At 43.6% G+C, this 26691-nt stretch overlaps 1 protein-coding gene and 1 long non-coding RNA gene across 3 annotated transcripts in view; one reads left to right on the top strand and one right to left on the bottom strand.

The window, feature by feature from the left end:
• SRC (SRC proto-oncogene, non-receptor tyrosine kinase) overlaps positions 1-26691 on the top strand; it is a 139327-nt gene that overhangs the window by 89560 nt on the left and 23076 nt on the right. For both annotated transcript variants that reach the window (XM_084853954.1, XM_084853955.1), the window contains exons 3-6: positions 1852-2097; positions 2706-2805; positions 17853-17951; positions 20857-20960. In XM_084853954.1, coding sequence (XP_084710080.1) covers positions 1860-2097; positions 2706-2805; positions 17853-17951; positions 20857-20960 — 541 coding nt within the window. In that variant the 5' untranslated portion in view covers positions 1852-1859. The remainder of the gene's footprint in view (positions 1-1851; positions 2098-2705; positions 2806-17852; positions 17952-20856; positions 20961-26691) is intronic.
• LOC146348759 (uncharacterized) overlaps positions 7308-26691 on the bottom strand; it is an 84299-nt gene continuing 64915 nt past the window's right edge. The window contains exon 3 of the long non-coding RNA XR_014790708.1: positions 7308-7846. This is a non-coding gene — a long non-coding RNA (uncharacterized LOC146348759). The remainder of the gene's footprint in view (positions 7847-26691) is intronic.

Raw genomic sequence — 26691 nt, forward strand, 5'->3', positions numbered from 1 at the left:
AACTCAAGTATAACATGGTCACTTTCCCCCAGAGCTCCTGTAAGTGCAACTTTATCCACTAAGTCATCTCTGTTGGTTAGGATCAAGTCAAGGATAGCTGATACTCTAGTTCCTTCCTCTACTTTCTGTATTTTCCTCTTCTGCCTCAGCTTGCTGTTGCTCTCCTGGCTTCTGTACTTCTCTTTGGTGCTATAGTTCCACCATTCTGTCTAAGAACTGTTCATCTTCCTTATTCCCTGGAGGGTTGACACTCGCCGCTCCAGTCCTCTTACTTTTTCTTCCAGCAGCATGATCAACTTGCACTTGTTGCAGGTGTAGGCCATGTTGATCTCAGGCAAGAAAACAAACATTGCACAGACTTTGCAGGTCACCACCACTGGAGAGTCTTTTCCTTCCATAGTCTCTATTCCCTTTACATTTCTAGCTTTCTGATTGTCCTGGAATAGCCTGTGCTTTGTCCTCTATTCACTGGAGAGAGTCCCACTGGTATGGAAGTATGTGTTACAAGAAACAGAATTTAAAAAAATGTTAGGGGCCTCACCCTTGACCTCCCCTTCCTAACGCCCCTGGCAAACTCCTGTTTGCTCTCCCTGTTTGCTTGCTGTGATCGTGAATCCTGCTTTTTTCTCTCCTTAAGTCAGGGTGGGAACTTTCCCTAGCTTTGTACCAAGTTTGACACTCCAAATACACCCACCACTGGATCCCTGATTGCTATGTGATATGGAGGTTAGCACGTTTCTAGTCTCTTGATGGCTGTTAGTCATGAGAGCCAAGAATGAAAGTTCCATGACTTTGCTAATTGCACAGAATTAATTTGTGCTGCTATGACTTGGGGCGCAAAGGGAGTCAAGCAATAATGCTTCATAAGTGTTCAAAATGGTTCATGCTAGCTTGGTAATCTTTACAATAGCCTTAGAACGTAGGTTAATATGGTACCCCCACACTGGAAAATGGGGTAGGCCACCCCAGTTCACTCCATGCATTCAGTCAATGCATGAAAAGGAGTGCTTCATGGCAGCTGGCCCCACCCCTAACCTCCATGTTGGGAGGGACATGAGAAAATACTCTACACTGGTATAGTTGTATGCACATGAAGCTCTTTCTCATTTACCACCCACATGAACATATGAAGCTGTCTTCATAGAATCATATAACAGTAGGGTTGGAAGGGGCCTATATGAGCATCGAGTCCAACCCCCTGCTCAGTGCAGGAATCTAAGTCAATGATAAGCAGTCTTTGAGTCCGATTCTGTAGCCAACTGTGGATCCACCTGATAGTCTTATATGAAGTCAGATCATTAGTCCATCTAGCCCAGGTATTGTCTGCTGCAGAGGTGGGCAACATGTGGCCTGCATGCAGCCCTCCCTTTTTTTGTGGCCCCTGTTGCCATTACCAAATTTCTTTCGGCAGCAGCAACAACAAAATTGGCAGGTAAAAAGGGTCAATTCTACTTTAAAACAAGGCACGTGGGGAACGTGAGCCTTGTTTCCAAGCGAAATTGCACTCCCGGAAGTATCTCAGGAACATGATTTTCCATCCTACTCTTCCTCCAAGAGATTTAAAAATGGTGTAAGATAGCCAGCTTCTCAAAAATACTGCATTGCTGTTAGGTCCAAAGGTGGGTTCAGTAAGCAAAACAAAAACTTTTCCATGTCAGTTCTGGTTGTTCTGAAATTATGTTCCATAGAACAGAGTGTCTCTCTCGAGAAAAATCCACTTCATCTTATTGTTTAGTCTTTGATGAGATAACCCTACTCTAAGGTGAGAAAACATCTGGTATCATCCGGAATCCAAGAACTTGCAGTTCATAGAATGCGGTACTTAAGCTTTGCTGTCATCTTCTCTTGCAGCTTGGGTCATGGGGAGCAGTAAGAGCAAACCCAAAGACCCCAGTCAACGGAGACGCAGCCTGGAATCCACAGAAGATATCCATGGCGGCTGCTCTGCTTCTCAAACACCCAGCAAAACCACAGTCTCAGATACCCATCGGACGCCCAGTCGTTTATTTGGGAGCACAACTCCAGAACCAAAGCTCTTTGGAGGTTCAAATACATCTGATATGGTCACCTCTCCTCAGCGCTGTGGGGCTCTGTCTGGTCAGTATGACTCCTATGCTGGGTAGAACATTTAATTCTCACCTCTTTCATCCATCTGGAATGTATTTCCCTGCATGTCTATTGCACCTAGAAAGGTGAAGTGCATTCCCTGTATTGCTGTTGCACATAGAGAGGATGGTGCAATAGTCCTCAAAGAGGGGAGCTGAACTTCCATGTCTGCGGAAGGTAGCCATGCTTACCTCCAGTAAGAACACTGTGGTTGTGAGGTCAGTATCACTGAAGCACACTTTTATTGAATTAATAAAATTAATGTACATGCTTGGCATGGAGGAGGTGAATGGCAGCATTCTCTGAGGTGCACCTATTCATTTTATTCTCTAGAAAAGGAGGTGTCTCCAGACACACAGAGAAGATCCCTTCGGACATACAGCTCTGTGTGCAGGGATTTTCTAAGACTGTGCAATGAATGTGTGTATGTTAAGGGACTGAGCCAGTTGGCCTCAATGCTGCCCTTCCCACACTCATTCATTGTAAAAATGTCTGAAAGGGGCTTCAGTGCATTAATTGCTTTTCTTGTGCAATAAGAGCCCTAACTAAATGAAATGTGGAATGGCGTTTGGCTATTGACTGAATGTGTATTGTTCCAGGTGGAGTTACCACATTTGTGGCCCTTTATGACTACGAATCACGGACAGAAACAGATCTGTCTTTCAAGAAAGGGGAACGCCTCCAAATCCTCAACAACACGTAAGTGCCTTTTCCCCAGGTACAGGACTACTACATTTAATTTGTTAGAAAACTTGTTCTTCCACTGTACCCCCACAATTATCTATGCCCATGTCTGGAAGTAAATATAATATAATGCTTTCCGTTTTGTTCTGTTTTTGTTTCTAGTTCTCAGTTCCTTTTTAGCTGCTGAGTAGATATGTTAGGTCATTTTAAAAACCTGAACTTAGATGAAAGTTTGAGTACAATGTATGTTGTATTGTCCGAATCTCCAGTGGATGATAAGCTCCAACTGGCAGCCCATGCTGATCCGAAGTTATATCAGTTTCCTCTTCTGTCCTTCAAATAAGCTTCCAGTTTCTTTCCCTAGTGCAGAAAAGGATGGGGGATCATACAGTCACTGTACATGCAGTAAGTTCCTTCCTCTCTGTTTTGCTTCTGCCCATGAAAGATTGTAGGGTTCAGCCTCAAGGCAGGATTCACCATATAGAAACCCTTCTCAGGCTGAGGCCTAGCTACATTTTACAGGGCATGACATGGCTGCCCCACTCCACATTTCCTCCCTGATAACATTTGGCTAAACAAGATATGTGATGTGATAGCATTGCATTTCATGTTTCCTCGCCTATTCTCTACTTTATTGGCTGCTGGGTGCATGTGTAGAGTGGGGGTGGGGTGGGGACACCCAGTAGTGTAGTGGCAAATTCAGAAGTGCAGGGTCCCTTTGTGACAGTCACAGTCACAGCCACTCCCACTCACAGCCACACACCTTCTAAGACTGTACAACCTTGTAAGATATGCAGCCTTCAACCTGGATCCAAAAACAATGAAGCTGAGAGTAAGGCAGGGGTATTTCAATTGGATGTCTGAGAAAAAAGGCAGGGTTGTTAAAATCTTTTTCACTCACTCACTCACTCACATTTTAGGTTTTCAAAATATGATACTCTCTGGAAGCTTCAGCCTCTCAACTCAGCCCTCATGGACAGATCACTTCTCATTTAAACAGCCCCCTTGCACACTCCCTTAGCGCCCCAACGTTACCCGTTAGCCTTTCCTAAGCTCCTTCATTATATCTCTCCCATCCTGCAACAGAAACGTCCACACATCCAGCTGGATTGAACCACATATACACACACAACACACACACACACCCCTTCTTTCTCCTCTCCCCCCCAACTGATTTTTTTCTGTTTCCCTTCCCTCCACCAGGGTTTGTTTGCCCAGATACCTGCCAACCTTGTACCAAAAAGTGTAGCTGACATAGCAGGTTGCATATGGCAATTCTGCTTACTGTAGAAAATAATGTTCAAGAATTAACAGTGCAATCCGATGGGTGTTTATTTCGAATTATATCTTGGGATGGCAGCTAAACCTGCAGTCCTACGCACACTTACCTGGGAGAAAGCCCAATTGGAAATTGAACATAGTGGGACTGACGTCTGAGTAAACATGCATAGGATTGTGTGATAAATCCTAAAAACTGGCACAAACCAGCCACCTGCCCTGCCCCATAAGTAAATAATGGTGGCAGCGCTCCCCGCCCTGCTGCTGCCGTGGCCAGCAGCAGCAGCAGGCCTGAATGGGTGGCCGGTGTTGCAGGAGACAAGAGCAGCGCTGGGCGCTCAGGCATGGAGCAGGGATGGGTGGAGAAGCCAAGAGCTGAGGAGGAGAAGGGGGGGCGAGAGGAGGCTGCAGAGCTCCTTCAGGCTCCCTGTCTTGCTCGCTCCCTTTGTCTGGCTGGCTCTGCTTAGTAGTAGACGAGAGGCAGCCAAAAGGCAGCTGCCCGCACTCCCTCTGCTCCCTCCTCCTTCTCTAGCAGACTGCCACCCGGCTGGGGGCTGGCTTCAAAAAAAGTGCTGGAGTGAAGCCCCAGCGCAACCTGCCACCACTACGCCGCTGGGGGCACCATATATATATGGTGTCTGTTTTGGCTACGGAATGCCAAAAGGGTCAAAATTAGCTTGCAAACAAGCTAATTTGTGATTCTTTGGGTGCTCCAGGGGTTGCAGCTGGGGTGGGTGGGTGGTGTTAGTTACCCCTGTGTTAGCAGGAGGTGGAAATTAAAGTGTGGATGCCTGGCAAGGCATGGAGGTATAGTCAGAGAAGAGCAAGGCACTCTGTAAAATCTGTTTGGGTTTGCAACAAAAGGACATGAATCTCTCCTTTTATAATAATTTCCAAGGTTGGTACAGTGGCTGAGCCAGGTTTCTTAGCTAAGATCCCACTATGGTTTCAAACATTAAGTTTTTTCCTATCTCGTATTATATACTCACTGTGGACTGGAACATCCCTACTCCAGCATGGATGGAGAAGGAAGAGAGACTATGGGATGGTTTCTGGAGTGATTCCCACATACGCATGTACACATATATATGCTTGGGATTGGTAATCTAGGCCACTGGATCCAGCAAAGTTAACTGTTCCTCTGTCCTGCTTCATCTCATAAGATACTTGGCGGATGGGCGACCCATGCCAATGAGACACCTTTATCCACCTTTCCTGAGAGCATTTAGCCCTCAGAAATAAAGATTCCTTTTCAGTGATAAGTGTGGCCTAAAAAGAGAGCAGGGAATTGCTGCATTTCCATCTTAGATGCTGGGAATCATTATTGTCCTACGTTATAGCATCATTGAAAAAGCAAACAGGATAAAGACTGTAGAGCAGTTAGCACATTAAAAACACACTGTAAACAATTCACGATATTATAGCCATATGACTGAGCAGATGGAAGTGGACTCTTCGTGGCAGACGTTGTGCCCTCCTCCTGCTACCTTCCAGCAAGCACATTTTTCACTCATTGTTCTGCTATCCAAACATTGCATCTGCGCTGTACGCTATCTAGGCATCTCTTGGCCTGCTGGAGTCCTCCCTCTCTAGGCTTAAAGTTGGCCAGAACAATGAGACACCTTTATGAAAGGCTGTAGTTAGCTAATTCTTATTCCGCCCCTCCCCTTCATTTTAAAGGCAGGTGTCTTTAATCTGTCTACCTTTCCTTAGTAGGCAATGTGCATGCAATTATAAGATACTGGGGACAAACAACATGCAGGAGGGATGGTTATCCCCGTATCATGCCCTGTTTGTGAGTTTCCCAGAGGCACCTGTTCAGAGACAGAAAACTGGATGAGATGGATGTTTTGGTTTGTCCCAGCATGGTGGCTCTCACATGAAGAAGGTTAACAGCATGTAACAAAGCGAGAGTTCATGTAAAACCGCAAGTGATTTGGGCACAGGTTTTGTTGTCCCCTCAGTAAGAGTGGATAGATAAGCCAAGCGTTTCCTGAGGTGAGCAGAATTCCTGCCCTCTTCAAATCATAACAAGTCAAATGAGTTCCAAAAAGTGCTTGCAGCTTAGGAGACAGAATGTTGCAGGTTTACCCTTTCTTGGGCGGTGGAGAAAAAACTAGATTGGACTAGATTGTGCTCATCCTCCTGTTGCTAAGATATGAGCACTAGAAAAGCAAGATCATGATTGTTCTTGAATATTCTACCTTCGCCATACCCTTTCCATACTTACCTGTGTACCAAGGAACCCCTGCGTATTGCAAAGGATTCTGGGACATCATGTTATAGGGTGCACAGTTAGTTCACACAGGTCACTGGCTAGTTTTTCACCCTTATTGGTGTTCTTATTGAAGAACCCTTGATAAGTTTTTGAGGAACACCCAGGGCTCCTAGGAATACAATTTAAAAACCACAGTCTTAGAGCTATTATGCCTTGTGTATGCACCTTCTCATTTTCAATAGCATCTCAGAACTGCATTTCTTTTAATCTAAGCCCTGTCTCTTTCTCTCTCTCTCTCTCTCTGGCTGCTCATGCTTTCATTTAGGAGAAAGGTGGATGTCAGGTGTGTATTTTCTATTTGATTGATATTGGCATAAACAGTAAAAGCTAATCTGATTTCTGATGTCTAAACTGTGGAAAAGGGATTGGAGAGTGGGGAGGCAGTTTGGAGCTGGGGCGGACAGTAATATTATAGATTAAGCTTGAAGTCCTTATTGTACTTGTTCACATATATTGGCCCAGTTCACATGTCACGACAACCATTGTCATTACTGAGGCAATGTATTGCCTGGCTAAACAAACTAAGGATCTTTATCCGTTGGTTGGTGTTACATGCAAACCAGGAACTCCGGCTTGCCTCTCCCTTGACAAGCCAGAGAAATAACTCACGGTTTGTTGTTAGGTTATTTCTCTGGCTTGTCAGGGGAGAGGCAAGCCAGAGTTCCTGGTGTGCATGCCACAGTGTGCAATCTATGGATGGAACGTGCACAAGCATGTTGCCTCATTCATGATAACCCACAATTTTATTTTTAAATGGATTGTTGTGACATGTGAACCAAGCCAGAGACTCCACAGTTTTAACTCTAGTTTTGAGCATTCTTATTTTTTGTATCCAAACAGATGGTGTATTCCAGAAGTATTGTTCCCAATAAATTTTGGATTTGGAGTGTTGTGGGTGCACTAATGGTTCTAACTGGATTGGGAGAGGAATGTCATTGTTTGATTAAGACAAATTCTTAGTCCTGACTTTCAACCTTAATATTTTAATAAGTGAAAAATCAAGATTCTCTGCAACACGAGCAAACAGCATTAGATACGTGTGTGAGAGCTATTTAGAAGGACATGGCTTTCTTGAGCCCTGCTTCACTGTGTTTGAATAAGAGTGGAGTACATAGAACTGGATTTTTCGACTTCAAAGAACCACAGACGGTGAAATCATGCAGGGGTATCCCAGAGTTCTAACAGTGCAAGTTGCCATACTCCCTGGGACGGAGAAGTGTAAAATCCACTCCAATAGTATACAAAATAAACAGTGGAAGAATTTGAGTAATGCTTAAAAAAAAAAAAGAGGAACCAAACTATGCTGTTTTTCCTGCATAGTTGTCCTGTTTTTGGACTGGAACATTTCATATTTCTGGAACAGGGGGAACTGTATAAAAAAATCCCTGCATGTCCTAGCATGTTGTTAGGAGGCGAGGCTAGAACCGTTCTCTCTCTGCAGTATAGTCCAAGAAGATCCATGCCATGTGATTTTGCTGAATGTGTAGCCCAGTGTGAGCACTGTGATACAAAGAGAGAAAGAACATTAAGAAGTTAAAGTGCATTTGCTAAACTGAAATAGCTATTAATTGTATCGTGGCTCAGTGACGGCCGTATATACATTAACCCATTTGTGCGCATGGAAGTTATATGACTTACCTCATCTTGCTCTGAGCAAATCTGACCCACCCCCTTTAAAGGGCACAACCCAGATCCAGCTGACTTGTGGGCACAACACAATAATGGTGTGTTGAAGTCCACTAATCTGTAGTTTGAAGGGCGGGGGTGTATGCTGCCTGTGCTGTGATCTTTGCTTGTGCTTTAGTTTAAGCTTATATTGGTTCTTGTATAATTTCACTTGTTTCTTCCCCATACAGATAAGATACTTGCTTATCTAGTGCTATAATCCTGTACACACCTAGGCATTTAAAGTCAACTACAATGGGATATTAGCAGCTAAATCTGCAGCTTGTGCATTTTAGTCATGGGGTGATGAAGCTGACAAAGGATTGCTCCTCATTCTGTTCTGTTTCCTGAGAAGCACCCGCTCTGCTTACCTGCTGTCAACAGTGTTCTTTCTGCTGCCCCAATTGCATGTTCACAGTCTCTTAATGCAATGTGCTTCCTTGGGGTTCCCGACAGCAGAGTGAGGAAGTGCTGGAGCAGCACAGATTGTATATTTGGGCTAAAGAAATAGCTTTTCATATATACACGTGCAGAGATGACCACAAAAAATGTACCTGTTGGAGCTTTATGGTGTGGAAGCTCAATAGCTGTTTTTTCCCCTGAAAAGTCCCTGATTGGCCCAGCCAAAGTATATGGCTTGCACAAGTCAAGCGGTTCTGACTTTCTCCTCGGTTTTCCCCTACAATGTTTCTTACATTCTAAGACAAGCAATTTTCCTGAATTTTTTAAAGCATACAATGTCGAGGTCAGGAAATGTTCCGAGCTGAGGTTTCTCTGAAATATTAATGTTTTGCAGTAATAATTTATTCATGGTTTTGAAAAATCCTGTGATCTTGAGCATGGGTGCATTGATGCTGCAATCAAAACCAAGTTCTGTCTGTTTCTTGCTTCTTTAGAGGACAAATTCTTCTTGAGGACTTAATTCAGGCCAGGTCTGAGTGCTAGAACCTGTTTTCAGTGCTGAGGTCTCAGGCCAGGGATGTGTAAAGTAGGAGCAAAAAGAGAATGCCTTTGAACATGTGCAAAGTATCCTGTCATGATGGAGATTGTGTGCAGAGTTTTGGAAACCTCTCTTCTCAATACCACTGAGCAACTACCAGTAGGGTCCACAACTCAAGAATACTTCATAGCTTAGGGTGCATCTGCAGGGCACTGCAATGAACATCTGTACTTTGCAAAGGGGATATCTCAACTGCAGGGGCTTAAAGCTACTGTCATGCTTTTTGGCAAAATGGTAACACACATGTAAACACACACACCAGTGTTGAATGAGTGGCATGTGGGTAATTGGCAGTCCAATTTAGATTTCAGGAATGGATCTAACATGCAGCAAAGTCAGGTGGCAGATTTTAAGCATCATAAAGGCTTTCGGAATGGAGGACACAGACATTGACCCATGGAGTTACAACTCATGAGGAAGTTCTCTTGCACAAGATCTGTTAAAACTAACAGTATCTGTGCAAAAGCACTGTAGGCCTGTTGCTTAGTTCCCTATCCCCAGAGCAGAAATCAGAAAATCAGAAAGCAGAAATCTTCAGACGTTTTCGACTTCAATTCCCAGCATTCCTGACCATTAGTCATGCTGGCAGAGGATTCTAGTTGAAGTCCAAACTATCTGGAGATATCCCTTCTGCCCACCGTCGCTTTAATGAGTCTTTCACAAGAGAACTTCCAGCTGGGTTGTAATCTGTGTGTGTTAAAAAAAGGAGTGCCATTTGGACTTTCCTAGCCAAGGATCACAATGTGCTGGGTCAGCCCTGCCAAAGTGTCAATCATCTGCCTGTTCATTGGTCTCGAAGTACCCTCATACATTTGCTTTCTTGAATCTCTCGTGACCCAAATATAAGGATTGCTGCCATCCAAACGTAAATGTTGCAGCAAAGCTAGTATTTTTAACCTAATATTCCCCCTTTTTAAATAGTAAAACCAAAAATAAATTTTTCTTCCACTGAAAGCTCTGGTTTCTGAGTGTTTGACATACTTTTCTAGGCACAAAGCAAATTGTGCACTTTTTCACTTTAATTAATAAAAGATTATGACTATTTATAATTTCATCGCTGTCTCTTGTATAAATAACACTGAGGACAAAGTGATCCTCAGAGGATGTGTGTGTATGTGTTTTAAAAAGTCATTATACTGAAACCTGTAGGAGGGAAATGAGTTTCAAGCTATGTATTCCACAGTATCCAATATCATTGCACTGTTGGAGCCAAGGGTAACTGCTAAGTTCTCACCATCGTATTGTGTAAGTAATGAAGTGCAATTAATTGAATGGCTGAGGTGCTTGGCCTTCGACCTAGCAACACATTGCATGTGGAGGAAGTTTCTTTGAGAAACACACACCCCTTTGGCAGGTTGAACTCACCCAGCAGTAGCTATGGCTATAGTTAACCCCTAGACCTGAATCAGGGATATGCAAAGGCGAGGAAGCCATTTTTGACCACCTTTGGTTGAGGTGGTGCCTTATATGAAAAGTAGATGAAACTTTGACACCATTAATGTGGAAGCGTGTTATATTCACACTTCACAGAAGAGGAGTCACAGACTCAAAAAAAAAACTTTGTTTGGAATGTGGGATATATATATTATTTTATGCTGTATTTTGTGGTTTTAATTTTTGTGAACTGCCCAGGCAGCTTTGGCTATTGGGAGGTATAGAAATGTAATTAATAAATTACTGGCATCACAGTGCCCTTATCATAACATTGACAACTTCACATGGAAAGGAGTCCCCATATTTTGGAATGATTTCCTTCATCTTTGAAACATTGGTGAATACTCTGTGGACAGTAGCAGTGGAGTCTGTGAGAATTGTCTTTAGTATGGGGAGGAGAAATGGGTTTTACTTGATCAGGATCTGGCGTTTTAGAGCAGCCTGGACTGCTTTTTACACCTAATATACACCTAAAGCTAATATAACTTTTGCATGACTTGCATTTTTGAACTATACAATTTTTCCCCTGGAACTGTACATTTTGTATCTGGTTGCACATTTTTAAAACCCCTTCTTGATTTGCACCTGCACAAAGCAATATCTCAGAAACTTCTAGAGCTTTAATAAAGTGGGAGCTGGTAAACACACCACCCCTCATGAGGGGGCGGGGAGGTGTCCCTGCTGCGTGTGCATGCCTCCAGAGGCAGGTGAGCGCCTCCCTGTCCCAACTGTGAAGTGTCATTGAGAACTTTCATCTCTTAAGCATTTAGGAGCTTCATCTTTTTTGTGAGCAGAGCTTTAAATGCGGTTCACATGTCATGGCGGCAAATCATGGGTTAATTATGAGCATGAGCCACTTCTGGTTTGCATAAACAACCTTAGATTAACTCTGGGTTGATTAACCCATAAACAACCCAGAGTGTCCAGGTTCAGTCTTCATGCTAACAACCTACGAATGGGGCATCTGTAGGTTGTTTATGCAAACTGGAAGCAGCTCATGCGTGGTGTGCAGCCCAGCAAATTGTGGATTAATTAACGTGATGTATGAACTGACTCTTAGCGTCTAGCTTACTTCTGAGTATTAATTCTAACATCTTCATAAATATAACAAGTTTTGGCACCAGCAACGGTTGGCTGTTTCCAGTCCTGGGTCGCCAGTATCTGACAAAGGTGCTGCTTATTACTTTATCGATTTTACTCAGAAGCTCTAATCTTTCAACTTGTCACTTATATCTTTCAAAAGGATCTGATCTCTTGCAACGTCTTGACCTAGCTGCTTGTCTATGACAAATCTATCTTACTTCGCTGTTAATATCTTTTCATCTTAAAATACGGAGTTTTCCCAAGTAACTGCTTTGCAAAATATTGAATGAAAGCAAATTAGAAAATCAGATATAATGTGAATGCAGAATTATGGTTACCCCAAATATGTGGTTAGACATGCATATGGGCTTCCCCATTAATTCCAGTGGAGAGGTTCATGTATAGGCTGATGACGTCCTTCAACTGAAATAAATGGGAAAACCCTTGTAGGCAGGGGAACTGCTCACCTATAAGCATCCACCAGATTGGGAGTGGATAATGATATTCAGACACCCTAAGATGTGAAGATAATAGGCTACATACCCTGCTACTTCCTTGCATATCTAACAGTGGATTTTCCTGACACGTGCTCACCCAAGTGGTACTTTCCTGTCACGTTAGCCGGGGTGGGAATCTTGGGGCTTTCCTTCTACTTGGATTTTCCCTTTGTTGCTGTCACCTCCTCATTTCTTCCTCAATCTGCTCTCCTCCTCCCATGTCATAAAACTTAACTAAAAGGGACTGAGGGAGGAACTTAGAGAAGCACCTGATATTTTGTAAGTGGTAGTTGATGAATCATAACTGAGCAATATCTAGGCTCTTTCCAGCTATACCAACTAAATATTTGGGTTTGATGTGAAAATATTGCCATATTACTAACAAACCATTTCTAGCTAGGCAGACTTCTTGTGACCTTAGCCTACTCTGCCTGTGGAATTAATATAATAAAATGCCCCTCTTAACAGACAGCTGCTGGTCCACACACAAGATATACTGCTTTGTCAGCTAATAACATCTCTCTAAGTCTGAAATGTGTGTGTAGTGAGGCATCCAAACATGCCTAGAATTTGATATGGACTTCATTAAGCTGCATGGCTCCATTATGCTGCATGACAGAAGGCTCCTAGTTCCATTTGTGGCACTCCCAGTTAAAAGGACCTCTTAACTGATGGGCTGTCAGTCACACAGAAGAGAGCAAAGATGACTTCTTTGCTGCCTTAGGGGGCAGGGCTAGATCTAGTGGGCTTAAATTATAGGAGGGTAGATTTTGGTTGGTTGTTAGGAGAAACTTTTTAACAAAAAGAGCTGTTTGACAATGGAACCAATTGCTGTAAGGGCGTGGTGGTTCTCTCCAGTTGGAGATCTTCAAGCACAAGTTGGCAGCCATCTGTGGGGGATGCTGTAGCCCTGCATTTCCTACAGGGAGTTGGTGGCCTACAAGGCCCCTTCCAGCTCTATGTTTCCATGACTTTTGGACCACTGGATGACAACAGAGTTGAAGGAATACTAAAGGAGGATAAGGAGACTGCAGAGAAGCTGAATGAATCCTTTTCATCTGTCTTCATTGCAGAAGATGTAGGACAGTGCCTGAACTGATGTTTTCAGGAAGGGAGTCTGAGGAACTGAGACAAATAGTGATGACAAAAGATTATGTTCTTGACCTTATTGGCAGATTGAATGCTAATAAGTCACCAGGCTCAGATGGTATCCATCCTAAAGTTTTTAAATAATTCGAATGTAAAATTATGATCTTCTAACAAAAATATGTAACATGTCCCTAAGGTCAGTGCTGGCCACCAATTTGGATAGCTTTAAATTCATGCAGGATAAGGCTATCAATGGCTACTAGTCCTGATAACTATATGTACTATGCCTACGTACACCAGTTGCTGGGGAACATGACCGGGAGAGTGTTATTGCACTCATGTCCTACTTGTGGATTTTTTGTGGGCATCTGGTTAGCCACTGGCTGCACGGAATGCTGAACAAGATAGATTGCTGGTCTGGTCCAGCTTGGCTCTTCTTATGTTCTTATGACCTCAGGTGAAGGTATTTACAGACCTGGTACCTAAGGCATCAGCAGCGAGGATCCCGAGATAGTGAGCACCCCACCCCCCAAAAATTGCTCCTACGCTGAATATACTGCAAGCTTTCAGTTGCATTATATTTGTATTTAATATGTATAGCAGAATCCTTGATCCCCTAATAATAGGCTTTGCCACCCCTTTACTCCCTCATTGTTTTTTTCTGGAGTCATCCCCTAGAGAAAGCTGCTGCCAGTTGTTGGCAATGGTACTGAGCTAGATGGACCAGTGGCCTGCCTTGGTGTAAAGCAGCTTCATTTGCTTTGATTGTATGACCATTCCTGAATTTTTAAAGTTGCACATCTTCCCGCTTCTTCCTGCGCACGTTTTGCATGTTCTAAAGAAAATGTAATGTGAGAAACTGCCTCTGAGCTCCAGGTGGCAGTTCTGCTTAATGTGGCATGCTTTAAAGGCCGTATACACATGCTTGCTTCTTTCCAGGATTTGGAAAGATTTTGCCTTTTTGGAAGGTTTAACTCCACAGCATCACAATCAGTAAAACACCAGAAACTCTTGACAAACATTAGATTGACACTTGGCCCAAGATGCCCATTTTGTTGTTCCCAGGCTATTGTGGAGAGCTGGACTAAATATTTGCCACCCACTGCCTCTTTGCTAGTTGCAGTCTCTGTGTGATTCTGTAAGATAAAGACATTCCAAGCCACCTGGACTTTCATTCTGTGAGTGTTTCTAGGCTTAGTCATGTAGAGCGAAGAGAGGAATGTAGGCCTGGGGGAGTCCTGACTGCATTCCTCATCTCTGACCTGTTTTGCCCTGGATATATTGCAATACCTTACTTTGCATGGGATGCAGCTGGAGTCTGCCTGCCTGCCTGGAAAACACTTCGAGATTTCTTGCCTGCTTTTATGGGGATTGGAATATATTTGGTGTATTAAATTCCTGTATAGGCGTTGCTCTTCCCATTTTCCTAAAGGGTAACAAACCATTCAGAATGTAGCACATAGGGGCTGTTCACATGTAGCGCTAAGCCACCATGGGTGAATTTCCCTGCTGGGCTTAGTGGAGTGCGCCGGGCGCCATTTTGAATATGCAAGCAGTGGCACGCTCATAGCTTGCCATGCTGTCTGAACCTGGCGTCATGGGTAGTTTGGGGGGGCGGGTAGACAACCCTCAAATAACCCATAGCTTGTTTTAGGGTTATTTGAGGGTTGTCAACCCCTCAAACAATACACAATGGCGGGTTCGCATGACACGGAAAACCACGACAAGCAGGGGGACCTGCGGGCATCATCCCAAAAGGGCATCCATGGGTGCACGGCACAACACGACAGCCTGTGCAGCTAAATTAAGCCACAGTAGACTGCTGTGTCATGTGAACCAGGTCACTCTCTTTTACATGAATGTGTTCTAAGGCACACTAATGTGTGTCTTGTAGGAGAGACGGCAACTTTGCACAATTGGTACTCTTTCCAGTAGAGAAAGTGAGGGTGCTTCCACATGAGGCTTTCCGCCCTGCCTCATTCATGGAATTTTACAAGGAGTCCAGATGACATTGTTTTCCATTTGTAAATCCACCCACCCTACCCCGTGTTTTTCCCACCACTCCTCCCATCTTTTTTTTTTCTTACCAGACTCCCTGTGACTCCAGTAAAAAAACTGGTCCATCTCTTATGTCACTATGGACTGGTGCAGACATAATGGCCCCCATCTTATAACTCTGGTTACAAATTTTGGAACAGGCTGTGGAATTGTGCACTGCGTTGTAGCTGCTCCATTTCCTGCAGTAAATCCCCCCCCCCTTGTGCCTTAACTGTGATTAAGGAAAAAGCCAGCACTTGCCTTAATGGCAGTTAATGTTAGTGCAGGAGGGGGGGGAACTTGCTCCAAGAAGGGGCTGCAGCTGGAGCGCATGATGTCACAACTAGCTCCTGATCTCTTAACTGTTGCCCATAATGCCTTTGCTAGCTGTGTCTGAAGTGACTGTGGGTGGTTCCAGATGAGGCTTTTCTTGTGCAATCGCCCTGCCTCCTACATGGAATTTTACAGGGGGTCCAGACATAGTCCTCTTACATTTGTAGCTTTCCTGCATTTTCCCATAGCTTCTTGTATTGTTTTTTCTTAACAGAAAAAAAAATCTGTTAAGGAGGGAAAGATGGAATAGTTGCACAACATGATAACGCTAGGAGCCATCCATCTATAACCACCCTAAAACTAAGCTGTGTTAAATATATAGATTTTACATTTCTTTTTCTTTACATCCTGCTTGATGAGGAGTTCTGTGCAACTCAGAAGATTATATAATCTTCCCACGAACAGAAGTTGCCTCAATAAAATATGTTGCCTCACCTTTTTTATATAGCTTAGCTTATTCTATTCATTGGCATTTCTTCTACTGATTTCAAATGAGGCATGTTTGTGTCCTTTTCCAGGATATACTTTCTCCTTCATCACTTATTCTTCCCTGCTGAGCTGCATGTATGTGCTTTGATATTTAGTTCCTAATATTGCTTTATGCTGTTGTGTATTTAAGCTTTGCTTTTGGGCTATGTGTTCCCTTTCTATTATCACAGTTTTTCTTTTTTGTTTGTTCGTATGCCTGCTTCTTCCCCATTCTCACCTCCGCTTTCTTGGACTTCCAATACTTCATACAGCAACCAGATCTGGTTCAGATTCAAAGGGCTCCAAAGGTATTTTCAGTGGGTACTTGACATGCCTTTTTAAGTAAGGAAGTTCCTTATTTAAAAGGATCTTGTGTTATTTGTCACTTAACCAAACTAATAAGGTGTCAGCAGAGGAATCTCTGATAATGACACAGTTCAGTTGCTATGGGGACCACCTTATTTGCTTCTGTTATCCTCATTACCAGCATATCCCATAGTCACGGGCTGAAAAACTTGCTGTAAAGAAATCCTGCATCCTTTTGATGGAATATATTGCATAGTTCATGCATCCATTAACTTAAATTGTCTGCAAAACTGTGTGTATTCGTGTGGATAGATTTTTATCTCGTTGACATTCTCCTCTTTTCATCTAAGCCAGGACGGCCAACTTGTAGCCTGCAAGCTAGGGATGGGTGCTTCTGTCTTATTTCCAGCCTGTGTCAATATTGCATGCTTTTTCCTATAATTCCATTACGTTCAGTTTTTGCATGAATCTGCAGGGTTTTTTTTAAAAAAAGAATCCTCTCAAAATATGTTTTGCATATTTTAGTACACAAATATGCATATTGTCTCAAAATCTTCATTTTAAACCATATTTTGATATATTTAAATTATGGAGAACTGTGTCAATACTTGGAGAAGTGTGAAATCCAGTGAGTAGCTAATTTCTGATCCGCACATTAGCCCAAGAGGTGCAGATCAGGTGATTTTTGTACAGGAATGTGCAAAGTTCCTTACTGCAAGCTAGATCTCACAGCAGCCCTATCAAATTTGAGCCAAGGTGTGCTTTAAAAATTGGTCAGTTTCACTAACAAGAAAAAGAAATAGCAAATTGCTCACTGTATTTCCCAAACATTTTATAATACTGCTTTCTCTTGTACATTCTGGAAATGCAAAGGAATACTGAGGACCAGCTTTGGAGGGAGAGGCAAGTTCTTTTGGGAAGCACATTCATTTTTCACGCATGGGCACGTACACACACAGACAAGAGTTGATGACCTCATGCCATTCCAGCACATGAACATTACTGGCTGATGCTAACTACATTATAGAGCAGGGCTGCCATCAAGGATAGGCATGGTTGATCACCTGCCAAGGGCCCACACCCCAGGAGAGGCTCACTGATGAGAGCCCCCTGGACTTTCTCCTCCTCTTCACCACTGCAACCAGTTCGTTCACCTGACTCACTTTGGCTCAGACATGGTGGTGATGAGAAGGAGGAACAAGAGATGCCATGGCCTACTTGCTCATTGCTTGTCAAGCAGACAAGTGATAGCAGTGATGAGAAAGAGGATGAGGAGCCATGGCAGCTGGTGACATTGGTGATGAGAAGCTAGAGTCACTGAGGGAGAGGGCCCATTGAGGGTATCTTGCCCAAGGGTCCTCAAAAACCTGGAGCCAGTAATGTTACACAGCCTGATCTTCCATGAGTGGGTTGGAGAATTTTGGCTCACAAGCTAACATAGAGTGGGCCCCCAAAATACAATTTGGTTATCTCTGGTCTAAGCAGTAAAGGCAGGAGGAGCTGGATTGGAATACATGGGAATACCAGTGGGTTGGGAAGGTAATTTGACCTGTCTTGATTTTGCTAATACAGTCTTTTGTTTTGTATTTTCCAGGGAAGGAGATTGGTGGCTGGCTCACTCCCTCACAACTGGTCAGAAAGGCTACATCCCCAGTAACTATGTTGCACCCTCAGACTCCATCCAGGCTGAAGAGTAATTGAAATCTTTTAGATGCTTTAAATAGAACAGTGCAATAATTCTGCTGAGTCTTCTAGTTATAACAGCCAGGGGCGCCCCTCCAAATAATTATCTGAGACATGGTTCCTGAGTTTGTGACTTTGGGCTGGTTCACACGTGCTTATTTATCCCTTGATTAATTAATTGTAGTATCAAATGGTGACTTGCCATCTGTGAAGGAGTGTTCACAGATCAGACACCATAGATCAGCCTTCTCCCACCCTGGTGCCCTCCAGATGTTTTGGACTTCAGCCCCAGCTCCAGCCAGCATGGCCTGTGATCAGGAATGCTGGGAGTTGTAGTCCAAAACATCTTGACGGCACCTGGTTGGGGAAGGTTGCCATAAATAGAACTTTCATATTGTCTTGGGCACAATGCTCTTAGATGGGATCAGTTCACACACGCAGCTTCAAGTCAAGGACAGTTGCCAAGAGTAGAGTAATTGAATGATGTACATGCCTGAGTAACTGGACCTCAAGATATTTATTTATATATTTTTACTCATTTAAAATATTTTAGGCCATCTTTAAGGGTACAAACCCTCTAAGTAGACTTCCAGAATGAAATATACATATGCTTAACATTTCCTTTGAACAAGATGTTCTAGGCCCCCTGTCATATTTCTTTGGAAAGACACTGGTGCACACTACAATATCTGAAGATCCTTGAAAATATGTCAGTGATTTATATACTCACATGAATCTCTCTGAGAAGACATAAGAACTCTGCACCTGCTTTCTCCTTTTCTACTCCCTACATGGATCTTTCATACCACCCAACTCTATTTTTTAGGTACAGTAGCTATTGTGTGGCATGTACACGCTGAACTTCTGGACACTTTTAGCATTTAGCAGGTATATCCATGACCATACAAACATATAAGTTCTATCTTTGTTGTGTTGATCTATAAAGGCTCATCCACCCATGGAAGTCACCACTTAAGAATATGTATTTCTTATATGGGATTGTATTGTTTTTCATTGTTGTAAGCCACTCTGTGCAATGCAAATGCACTGGAAGGGTGGGGAAGAGAGAGAGAGTGTGTGTGTATGTATGTATGTATATATATATATATACACACACACACACACACACACACACATATTGGGTGTGTGTGCTTCGTTAGGTCTTGTTCAGAATCCATCTTAAATGTTTGCTCACAATCTAGGAAACATTCACAAGGTTATGAAACAGCTTCCTTCTTTGTGACCTAGGATGGCAGACACTTAGACACTTTGGGAGAGTATCTGTCTCATTGCAAGATGCATTTACTGCAGTGCAACATTTGTTGCACGGGGGTCTGTGGTGGTGAACCCCAGACTTTCCAGCAGTCCCTGGTAACATCCAGGTACATTTCCAACTGTCATCTTTTATCTTAGGCTTTTTTTAATTTTAAATTTCTGTAAATATAAGAAGAGCCCTGCTAGGTCCAGCATTGTTTCTGGAAGCGGCTAGCCTGATAACTCTCGAAAGTCCACAAGCAGGGCATGAAGTCAATAGCCCTCCCCTCTAGTTTGTCCCCCAGTATCTGGTATTCATTGCTAACTAGTTCACACATAATGCTAAGCCATGGTGTGGTTTGTTGAAATCTGGCTTGTTGTGTCTGAATCCATTCCCTCAAACAAACCATGGTTTGTTAATTAGCTATAAACCATAAATATAAGCCACGATTTGTTGTTGGCTTATGAAGTCTGGCTAGTTTAAACCATGGCTTGTCATGATCTCTGAACCCAGAACCATGGCTTGTTTGTGCTGCTTTCTGCCCTGAAACAGAGGTACCCAGCAAGAGCAACCTGAAAATAAAACCACCCTGAAGGTTGGCAAAATAGGCAGGAGAGAAACAAACCAGAAATAGGGAAAAGAAGCCATGATTACTTTGCTCGTCTGCAAGATGATTCATGGCTAAAGCAATAAGCCATGGTTAACATAAACCATAGCTTAGCAGTATGTGTGAATGCTGCTACTGTGTCTGAACATGGAGTTTCAATCTAGCTAATAGCTTTTCATAGACTTCTCCTCCTCCATGAATTTGTCCAATCTCCATGTAAAGCCATCTTAAGTCAGTGGTCATAACTGCATCTTGTGATTTTTTCATGTGTTGGTTATGTATTGCGTATTTTTGTCTGTGCTGCACTTTCTTTTGCCTGCCAATTAGAAGGATTGTTCTCTCTCTCGAGTTCACAATTATTTCTATATTCTATAGAGCCCTAACATTTACTGTTCTGTGTCATTTCAAGCTCTTATCCCAAACAGTGAAAACTCAGAACTTCAGTTCAGACATTTAATAAGTAGTGCAGTCCCCAGGGGCCTCTACCACCTTACAATGCAAGGTGGAAGATGGTATATTAGACTGAACTTCCACATTAAAAACAACAATACACAATGCACTGCTCATGGAAAGCTAGCACATCAAGGGAAAGTTTTCCTACCTAGTGTTTCTAGTCCTAATGTGTCAGCTTTTCAAGTGTAGAGACATTAGATTCGGGAGAACAGTACAACATTACATGCTGCCTGCATTCTGAGATTATATTGTCCCATGAAGTCTGTACCACTTGCTTTTCCTAAATGTTTAAAGTCACTCTCCTCCTCCTATTTATAGCTAATAAAGCCTTAACATTGTGCATTGCAAATCTATATTTTTGCTCTTTGCAGTGCAATTTCTTGATTTGGGGGGGTGGGGTTCAGGTCCACTGCATCAGTTGAAAGATACCTGGTGTTCCTTCCCGTTGATCAAAATTCCTATGCTTAGGTCTTAACACCTGGATGCTGTCCACTTAATAGGAGAGGATGTTGATCCTTCAGATTTTAAAGATTTAGCAATGACTAAAGGAACTTGGGAATATGGGATCTCTCCACGCTGATCTGTTTTCTGCTGTTGCAGGTGGTACTTTGGCAAGATAACTCGTCGAGAGTCTGAACGACTACTGCTCAATCCTGAGAACCCCCGGGGGACTTTCCTGGCAAGAGAGAGTGAGACAACAAAAGGTAATGGACTTTGGTGAAGAAAACAAGTATCTCTGGAAAGGACAGTGCCTGTGAGAAGATTACGCATCCCCTGCATCTGGGTCAATATAAATTTTCTGTGATACGAGAATTTGTTGTTGTTGTTGTTGTTCAGTCGTTCAGTCATGTCCGACTCTTCGTGACCCCATGGACCATAGCACGCCAGGCCTTCCTGTCCTGCGCTCTCTCCCGGAGCGTGCTCAAGTTCATATTCATTGCATCCGTGATGCTATCTAGCCATCTCATCCTCTGCCGTCCCCTTCTCCTTTTGCCTTCAGTCTTTCCCAGCATCAGGGTCTTTTCCAGGGAGTTTTCTCTTCGCATTAGGTGGCCAAAATATTGGAGCTTCAGCTTCATTATCTGTCCTTCCAATGAGCAGTCAGGGTTCATTTCCTTTAGGATGGACTGATTTGACCTCCTTGCAGTCCAGGGGACTCGTAAGAGTCTTCTCCAGCACCACAGTTCGAAAGCATCAATTCTTCGGCGCTCAGGCTTCCTTATAGTCCAGCTCTCACAGCCATACATTACTACTGGGAAAACCATAGCTTTGATTAGACGGACCTTTGTCGGCAAGGTGATGTCTCTGCTTCTTACTATGCTGTCTAGGTTTGCCATAGCTTTCCTCCCAAGGAGCAAGCGTCTTTTAATTTCATGGCTACAGTCACCGTCTGCGGTGATCTTGGAGCCCAAGAAAGTAAAATCTGTCACTGCTTCCATTTCTTCCCCTTCTATATGCCAGGAAGTGATAGGGCCAGATGACATGATCTTCGTTTTTTTAATGCTGAGTTTCAAACCAGCTTTTGCACTCTCCTCTTTCACCCTCAACAAGAGGCTCTTGAGATCCTCTTCGCTTTCTGCCATTAGGGTGGTATCGTCTGCATATCGGAGGTTGTTGATAATTCTCCCGGCAATCTTAATTCCGACCTCTGATTCATCCAACCCGGCATTTCTCATGATGTACTCTGCATATAAGTTAAATAAGCAGGGTGACAATATGCAGCCTTGTCGTACTCCTTTCCCAATTTGGAACCAATCGGTTGTTCCATCTCTGGTTCTTACTGTTGCTTCTTGACCCTCGTACAGGTTTCTCAGGAGACAGGTAAGGTGGTCTGGTACTCCCATCACTTTAAGAATTTGCCACACTGTTTCCCTACTGTTTCCCAAACGTCTGACAGCCAAAGCATACTCTTTTTTAAAAAATGAATTGAGATTGGAAGTACACCACTCTTACACCTCAAAAGGCCTACTTCTAGAGCAGCCTTCCTCAATCTGGCACCCTCCAGATGTGTTGAACGACAACTCCTATCATCCCCAGTCACTGTCCCAAATGGCTGAGGGTGATGGGTGTTGCAGTTCAGCACATCTAGAAGGTGCCAGGTTGGAGAAGGCTGCTGTAGAGGTTGTAAGAGATACGAATGACCAGATTGCAGCAGATTCCGTATTCTCTGTTTTTGAGCAAATCTGGGTTTTTATTCATGTAGCGTCTGTTGACTCATGTAGAGATGCAACAGGCAGCTGCCTCCGAGTATGGCTAATTCTGCTGCATCTGCGTAATCAGGAGTGATTAAAGCTCCAATCATACCTGAAGACAGAGCAGAATTACCCGTCTCTGAGGGTGATTAGAAGGAAATCACAGCCAGAGCAATGCATTGAACAGAGATGTGGTGGGACGCTTCTCCTGCAGGCAGGAAGCTGAGCTCACAGAAGCCTCTAATTAAATATATTTCTCATGGCCCACTAGTGCACACAGTTTGGGAACTGCTGTTCTCGAGAGACCTTTTGTCCTTCTCTGAAGCCGTTTGGGGCAAGTTCACACATTCAGACTGCTAGCATGAACCATTGTGCAGGGGATCACCATGGGCTGATACCTATTTTGCAATACTTCTGGGACTAATACTGGCAGTTGCACATTATATGGTTCCCACATGATAAACTGCCACAGACATGCAAATAATGGGCCTGTTCGCATGTCACAACAGCCCACCGTGGCTTAATTTACCCACGGGGCTGACACACTGCTGTGGGCACCCAGCTTGCCATGGCTTGTTGTGTTATGCGAACCCAGGCGGCAGGGGTTGCTCAGGGGTTAGACAATGCTCAAATAACCCTAAAACAAGTCATGGGTTATTTGAGAGTTGCCTAACTCTCAAACTACCCTTGCCACTGGGGTTTGCATGACGTAACAAGCCATGGAAAGCTGGGTGCACATAGGAGCTATGCAGAAATAGTGCCCACGGGTGCCCAGCATGACACAACAGCCCCCACAGATAAATTAAGTCCTGGTGGGCTGTCATCCCATGCAAACCAGGTCAATGTGTGAACTCACTTTTAATCGTGGGTAATGCTATTGTATTGGAAGTCAGTAGACGTGTAGACAGGGATGATCCAGTAGATTGTTTACTTGGACTTCCAAAAGGCTTTTACAAAGTCCCTCACCAAAGACTCCTGAGCAAATTCAGCAGTCATGGAATAAGAGGAGATGTCCTCTTATGGATCACTAACTGGTTAAAAAACAGAAAGCAGAGAGTAGGAATAAATGGTAAATTCTCCCAATGGAGGGAAGTAAATAGTGAGGTCCTGCAGGGATCTGTATTGGAACCAATGCTTTTCAGCTTGTTCATAAATGATCTGGAATTAGGAGTGAGCAGTGAAGTGGCCAAGTTTACCGATGACACCAAATTATTTAGGGTAGTTAAAACAAAAAGGGATTGTGAGGAGCTCCAGAAGGATCTCTCCAAGCTGGGAGAATGGGCATCCAAATGGCAAATCCGGTCAGTGTAGGCAAGTGTAAAGTGATACACACTGGGGCAAAAAACCCCAACTACAAGCATAATCTGATAGGATCTTCGACCACACTTGGAATACTGTGTACAGTTCTGGTCACTGCATCTAAACAAGGATATTGTAGAGCTGGAAAAAGTACAGAAAAGGGCAACTAAAATGATCAAGGGGCTGGAGCATCTCCCCTATGAGGGAAGGTTACAACAGCTGGGATGGTGTGGAGAATGTGAATAGGGAGACATTTTTCTCCCTCTCTCAAAATACTAGAACCCGGGGTCATCCCATGAAGCTGATTGGTGGGAGATTCAGGACAGATAAAAGGAAGTACTTTTTCACAGCACAAAGTTAAACTATGGAATTCGCTACCACAAGATGTAGTGATGGCCACCAACTTGGATGGCTTTAAAAGGGGGTTAGACAAATTTCTGGAGGAGAAGGCTATCATCGGCTACTAGTCCTGATGTCTCTATGCTACCTCCAGTATCAGAGGCTGCCTATGTACACCAGTTGCCGGGGAACATGGGCAGGAGGGTGCTGTTGCACTCATGTCCTGCTTGTGGTTTCCTGGTCGACAGCTGGCTGGCCACTGTGTGAACAAAATGCTGGACTAGATGGACCCTTGATCTTATCCAGCATGGCTGTTTTTATGTTCTTATGTTCTAAACCTGGTGCCTTGAAGCTAGTGCAGTCTCTTCATGCCCCTTTTTTTCTGGCTCAAGACTTTTAATAACAGCCATTGTGACACAAGGAAATATGTTTTTGTTATGCCCATAATATCTCCATCCTTTGCTTGTATATGCGATTTACAGTCAGCTTTGTCAACAAGGCAGTACTCTGTCTGCCTTCCTCCTTATTCCAATCTGATTGGTAGAGAACTGGGTGGGATTTAAATGTAAACAGAAACTCCAGATCCTGTGCCTGTCCTCTTTGCAAGAGAATGGTACTGAAACTGGGTCATTGAGCTGGGAATAGCTGGGTAACCAATGGCAACAGGAAACTCTGCCGTTCCCTCCTGTTGTTTATTGCATTTCTGGGAACAGTTTTATATGGAATTTGTGTTTGTGTGTGAATGGCACTGTAGGAAGTGGTTGGTGGTAGGGACAAAGGATAGCTGAAATATATGTATATAAATAGCATATATATACCAGCAGTAAAAGCCACAAACACAGAATTCAGCTGGAGATATCCTCTGCCCTGACCTCCTGGTTCCTATCCTATATGATGGGTTTATCCAAGATGGGCATAAGATCACAGAGGGAATGGCCATCACACCTATGAACAGGTCAGATATTTATTAGAAGAGAAGGACACTGGAGACAGCAGAAGTGCTTGATCATTACAGCAGTGACCAAATGTCTGTCTGGCCTATTCCCTTCACTATGTTCAACTGAAGATTTCTTTCTACATTGCTCCCTGAAATATTCCTCATTGCAGTGTACTAAATTGCAGTAAGCCTACGATGTGTCGAAAGGAATGCTGCATTTATTATTTTTATAGAAGCCTTCATATTTGGTTGCTTGCATGTTTTGCATTTCCCTAATGGTGAAACATTGGGAAATCTCAAAGCTGTGTGCATTCCATTGTTCCAGAGCAGGTACAGATGGGTGCAAAATTCAGGTCCCTGGGAATCTCAGTTTTTGGTGTGTGTGTTTTTAGAAAAGCAAGTTTCTAGTCCTTATGGTTGTGAGGATGGACTTGAGAGTGGGCAAGCAATCCCTGCTCAATCTCAAAAGCAAAAAGGGTGGCTAAATGAGATTTCCAAGTGCTAGGAGTAGGCTTCAGTGCTGTGCATAACTCCTCTCTGTGACTAGGAGTATCATAACAAGTTAAATAAAATAAGGAAAAGGTCCTTAGGGTGCAATCCTATGGTCCCTCCAGAGTTTCCCAGGGACCACTTAAATGTTTCCCTCCTGAAGCCATAGACATGCCTACAACCTCAGGAGGGGGACAAGATCTGATCCCTCCCCCTCACAGCCTCTGCAGGAAGAACCACCGTGCCTGCTTTTTGAGGTTGGAAAAGCAGCTTTGGATGACCTCAGAAAGGCCAAAAGGGGTGTTCCAGTGGGTGGGGAGGGGGAGAAGCCAGAATACACAAAATCCTATGGCCTCTCCATCCCCATCCTCACTACCACCCCCAGCAGCTCAGCAGCCGATCTAGAGGGAAAAGCTTAAAAAAGGAGGATGGAGAAGCGAAAATCACCTCCATCGCTCTTCCTGCCCTCCCAGCAGGATACTTGGAAGATTGCAGCCTTCCATCTTGTGGGTGTCAACCCAATAAGTTGCACCCTTAGGTGCATAATTTATGCAGGGTGCAGAAGTCAGTATTTTGGGTACAAAATTTGATTGCCTTGGTGTAATATACTCTGTGCTTTTCTTTTCTTTTTTAAAGCATAGGGTATGCACAGCATTGACCCTTGGTACTTCAGTCTCCAGTCATATCTTTATAAATAACATTTCCCCATAAAACCTCTCTTACTTGGTAGTTATATAATGGATGGGTTTTAACTTGAACAAAAAGTAAGAGTTGGTGTAATTGCTGTGAACTCCCCAGAGAGCTTCAGCTATTGGGCAGTATAGAAATGTAATAAATAAGTAAAAATCATAGAATCATAGAATAGTAGGGTTGGAAGGGGCCTACAAGGCCATCGAGTCCAACCCCCTGCTCAATGCAGGAATCCAAGTCAGAGCATCCCTTACAAATGGCTGTCCAGCCTCGTCTTGAAGGCCTCCAGTGTGGGAGAGCCCACCACCTCCCCAGGTAATTGGTTCCATTGTCGTATTGCTCTAACAGTCAGGAAGTTTTTCCTGATGTTCAGCCGGAATCTGGCTTCCTGTAACTTGAGCCCATTATTCCGTGTCCTGCACTCTGGGATGATCAAGAAGAGATCCTGGCCTTCTTCTCTGTGACAACCTTTCAAGTACTTGAAGAGTG

This window comes from Heloderma suspectum, chromosome 4 (genome assembly GCF_057233095.1).
Source record: "Heloderma suspectum isolate Gila_16-S chromosome 4, 16-S_ref, whole genome shotgun sequence".
NCBI classification, from domain to species: domain Eukaryota; kingdom Metazoa; phylum Chordata; class Lepidosauria; order Squamata; family Helodermatidae; genus Heloderma; species Heloderma suspectum.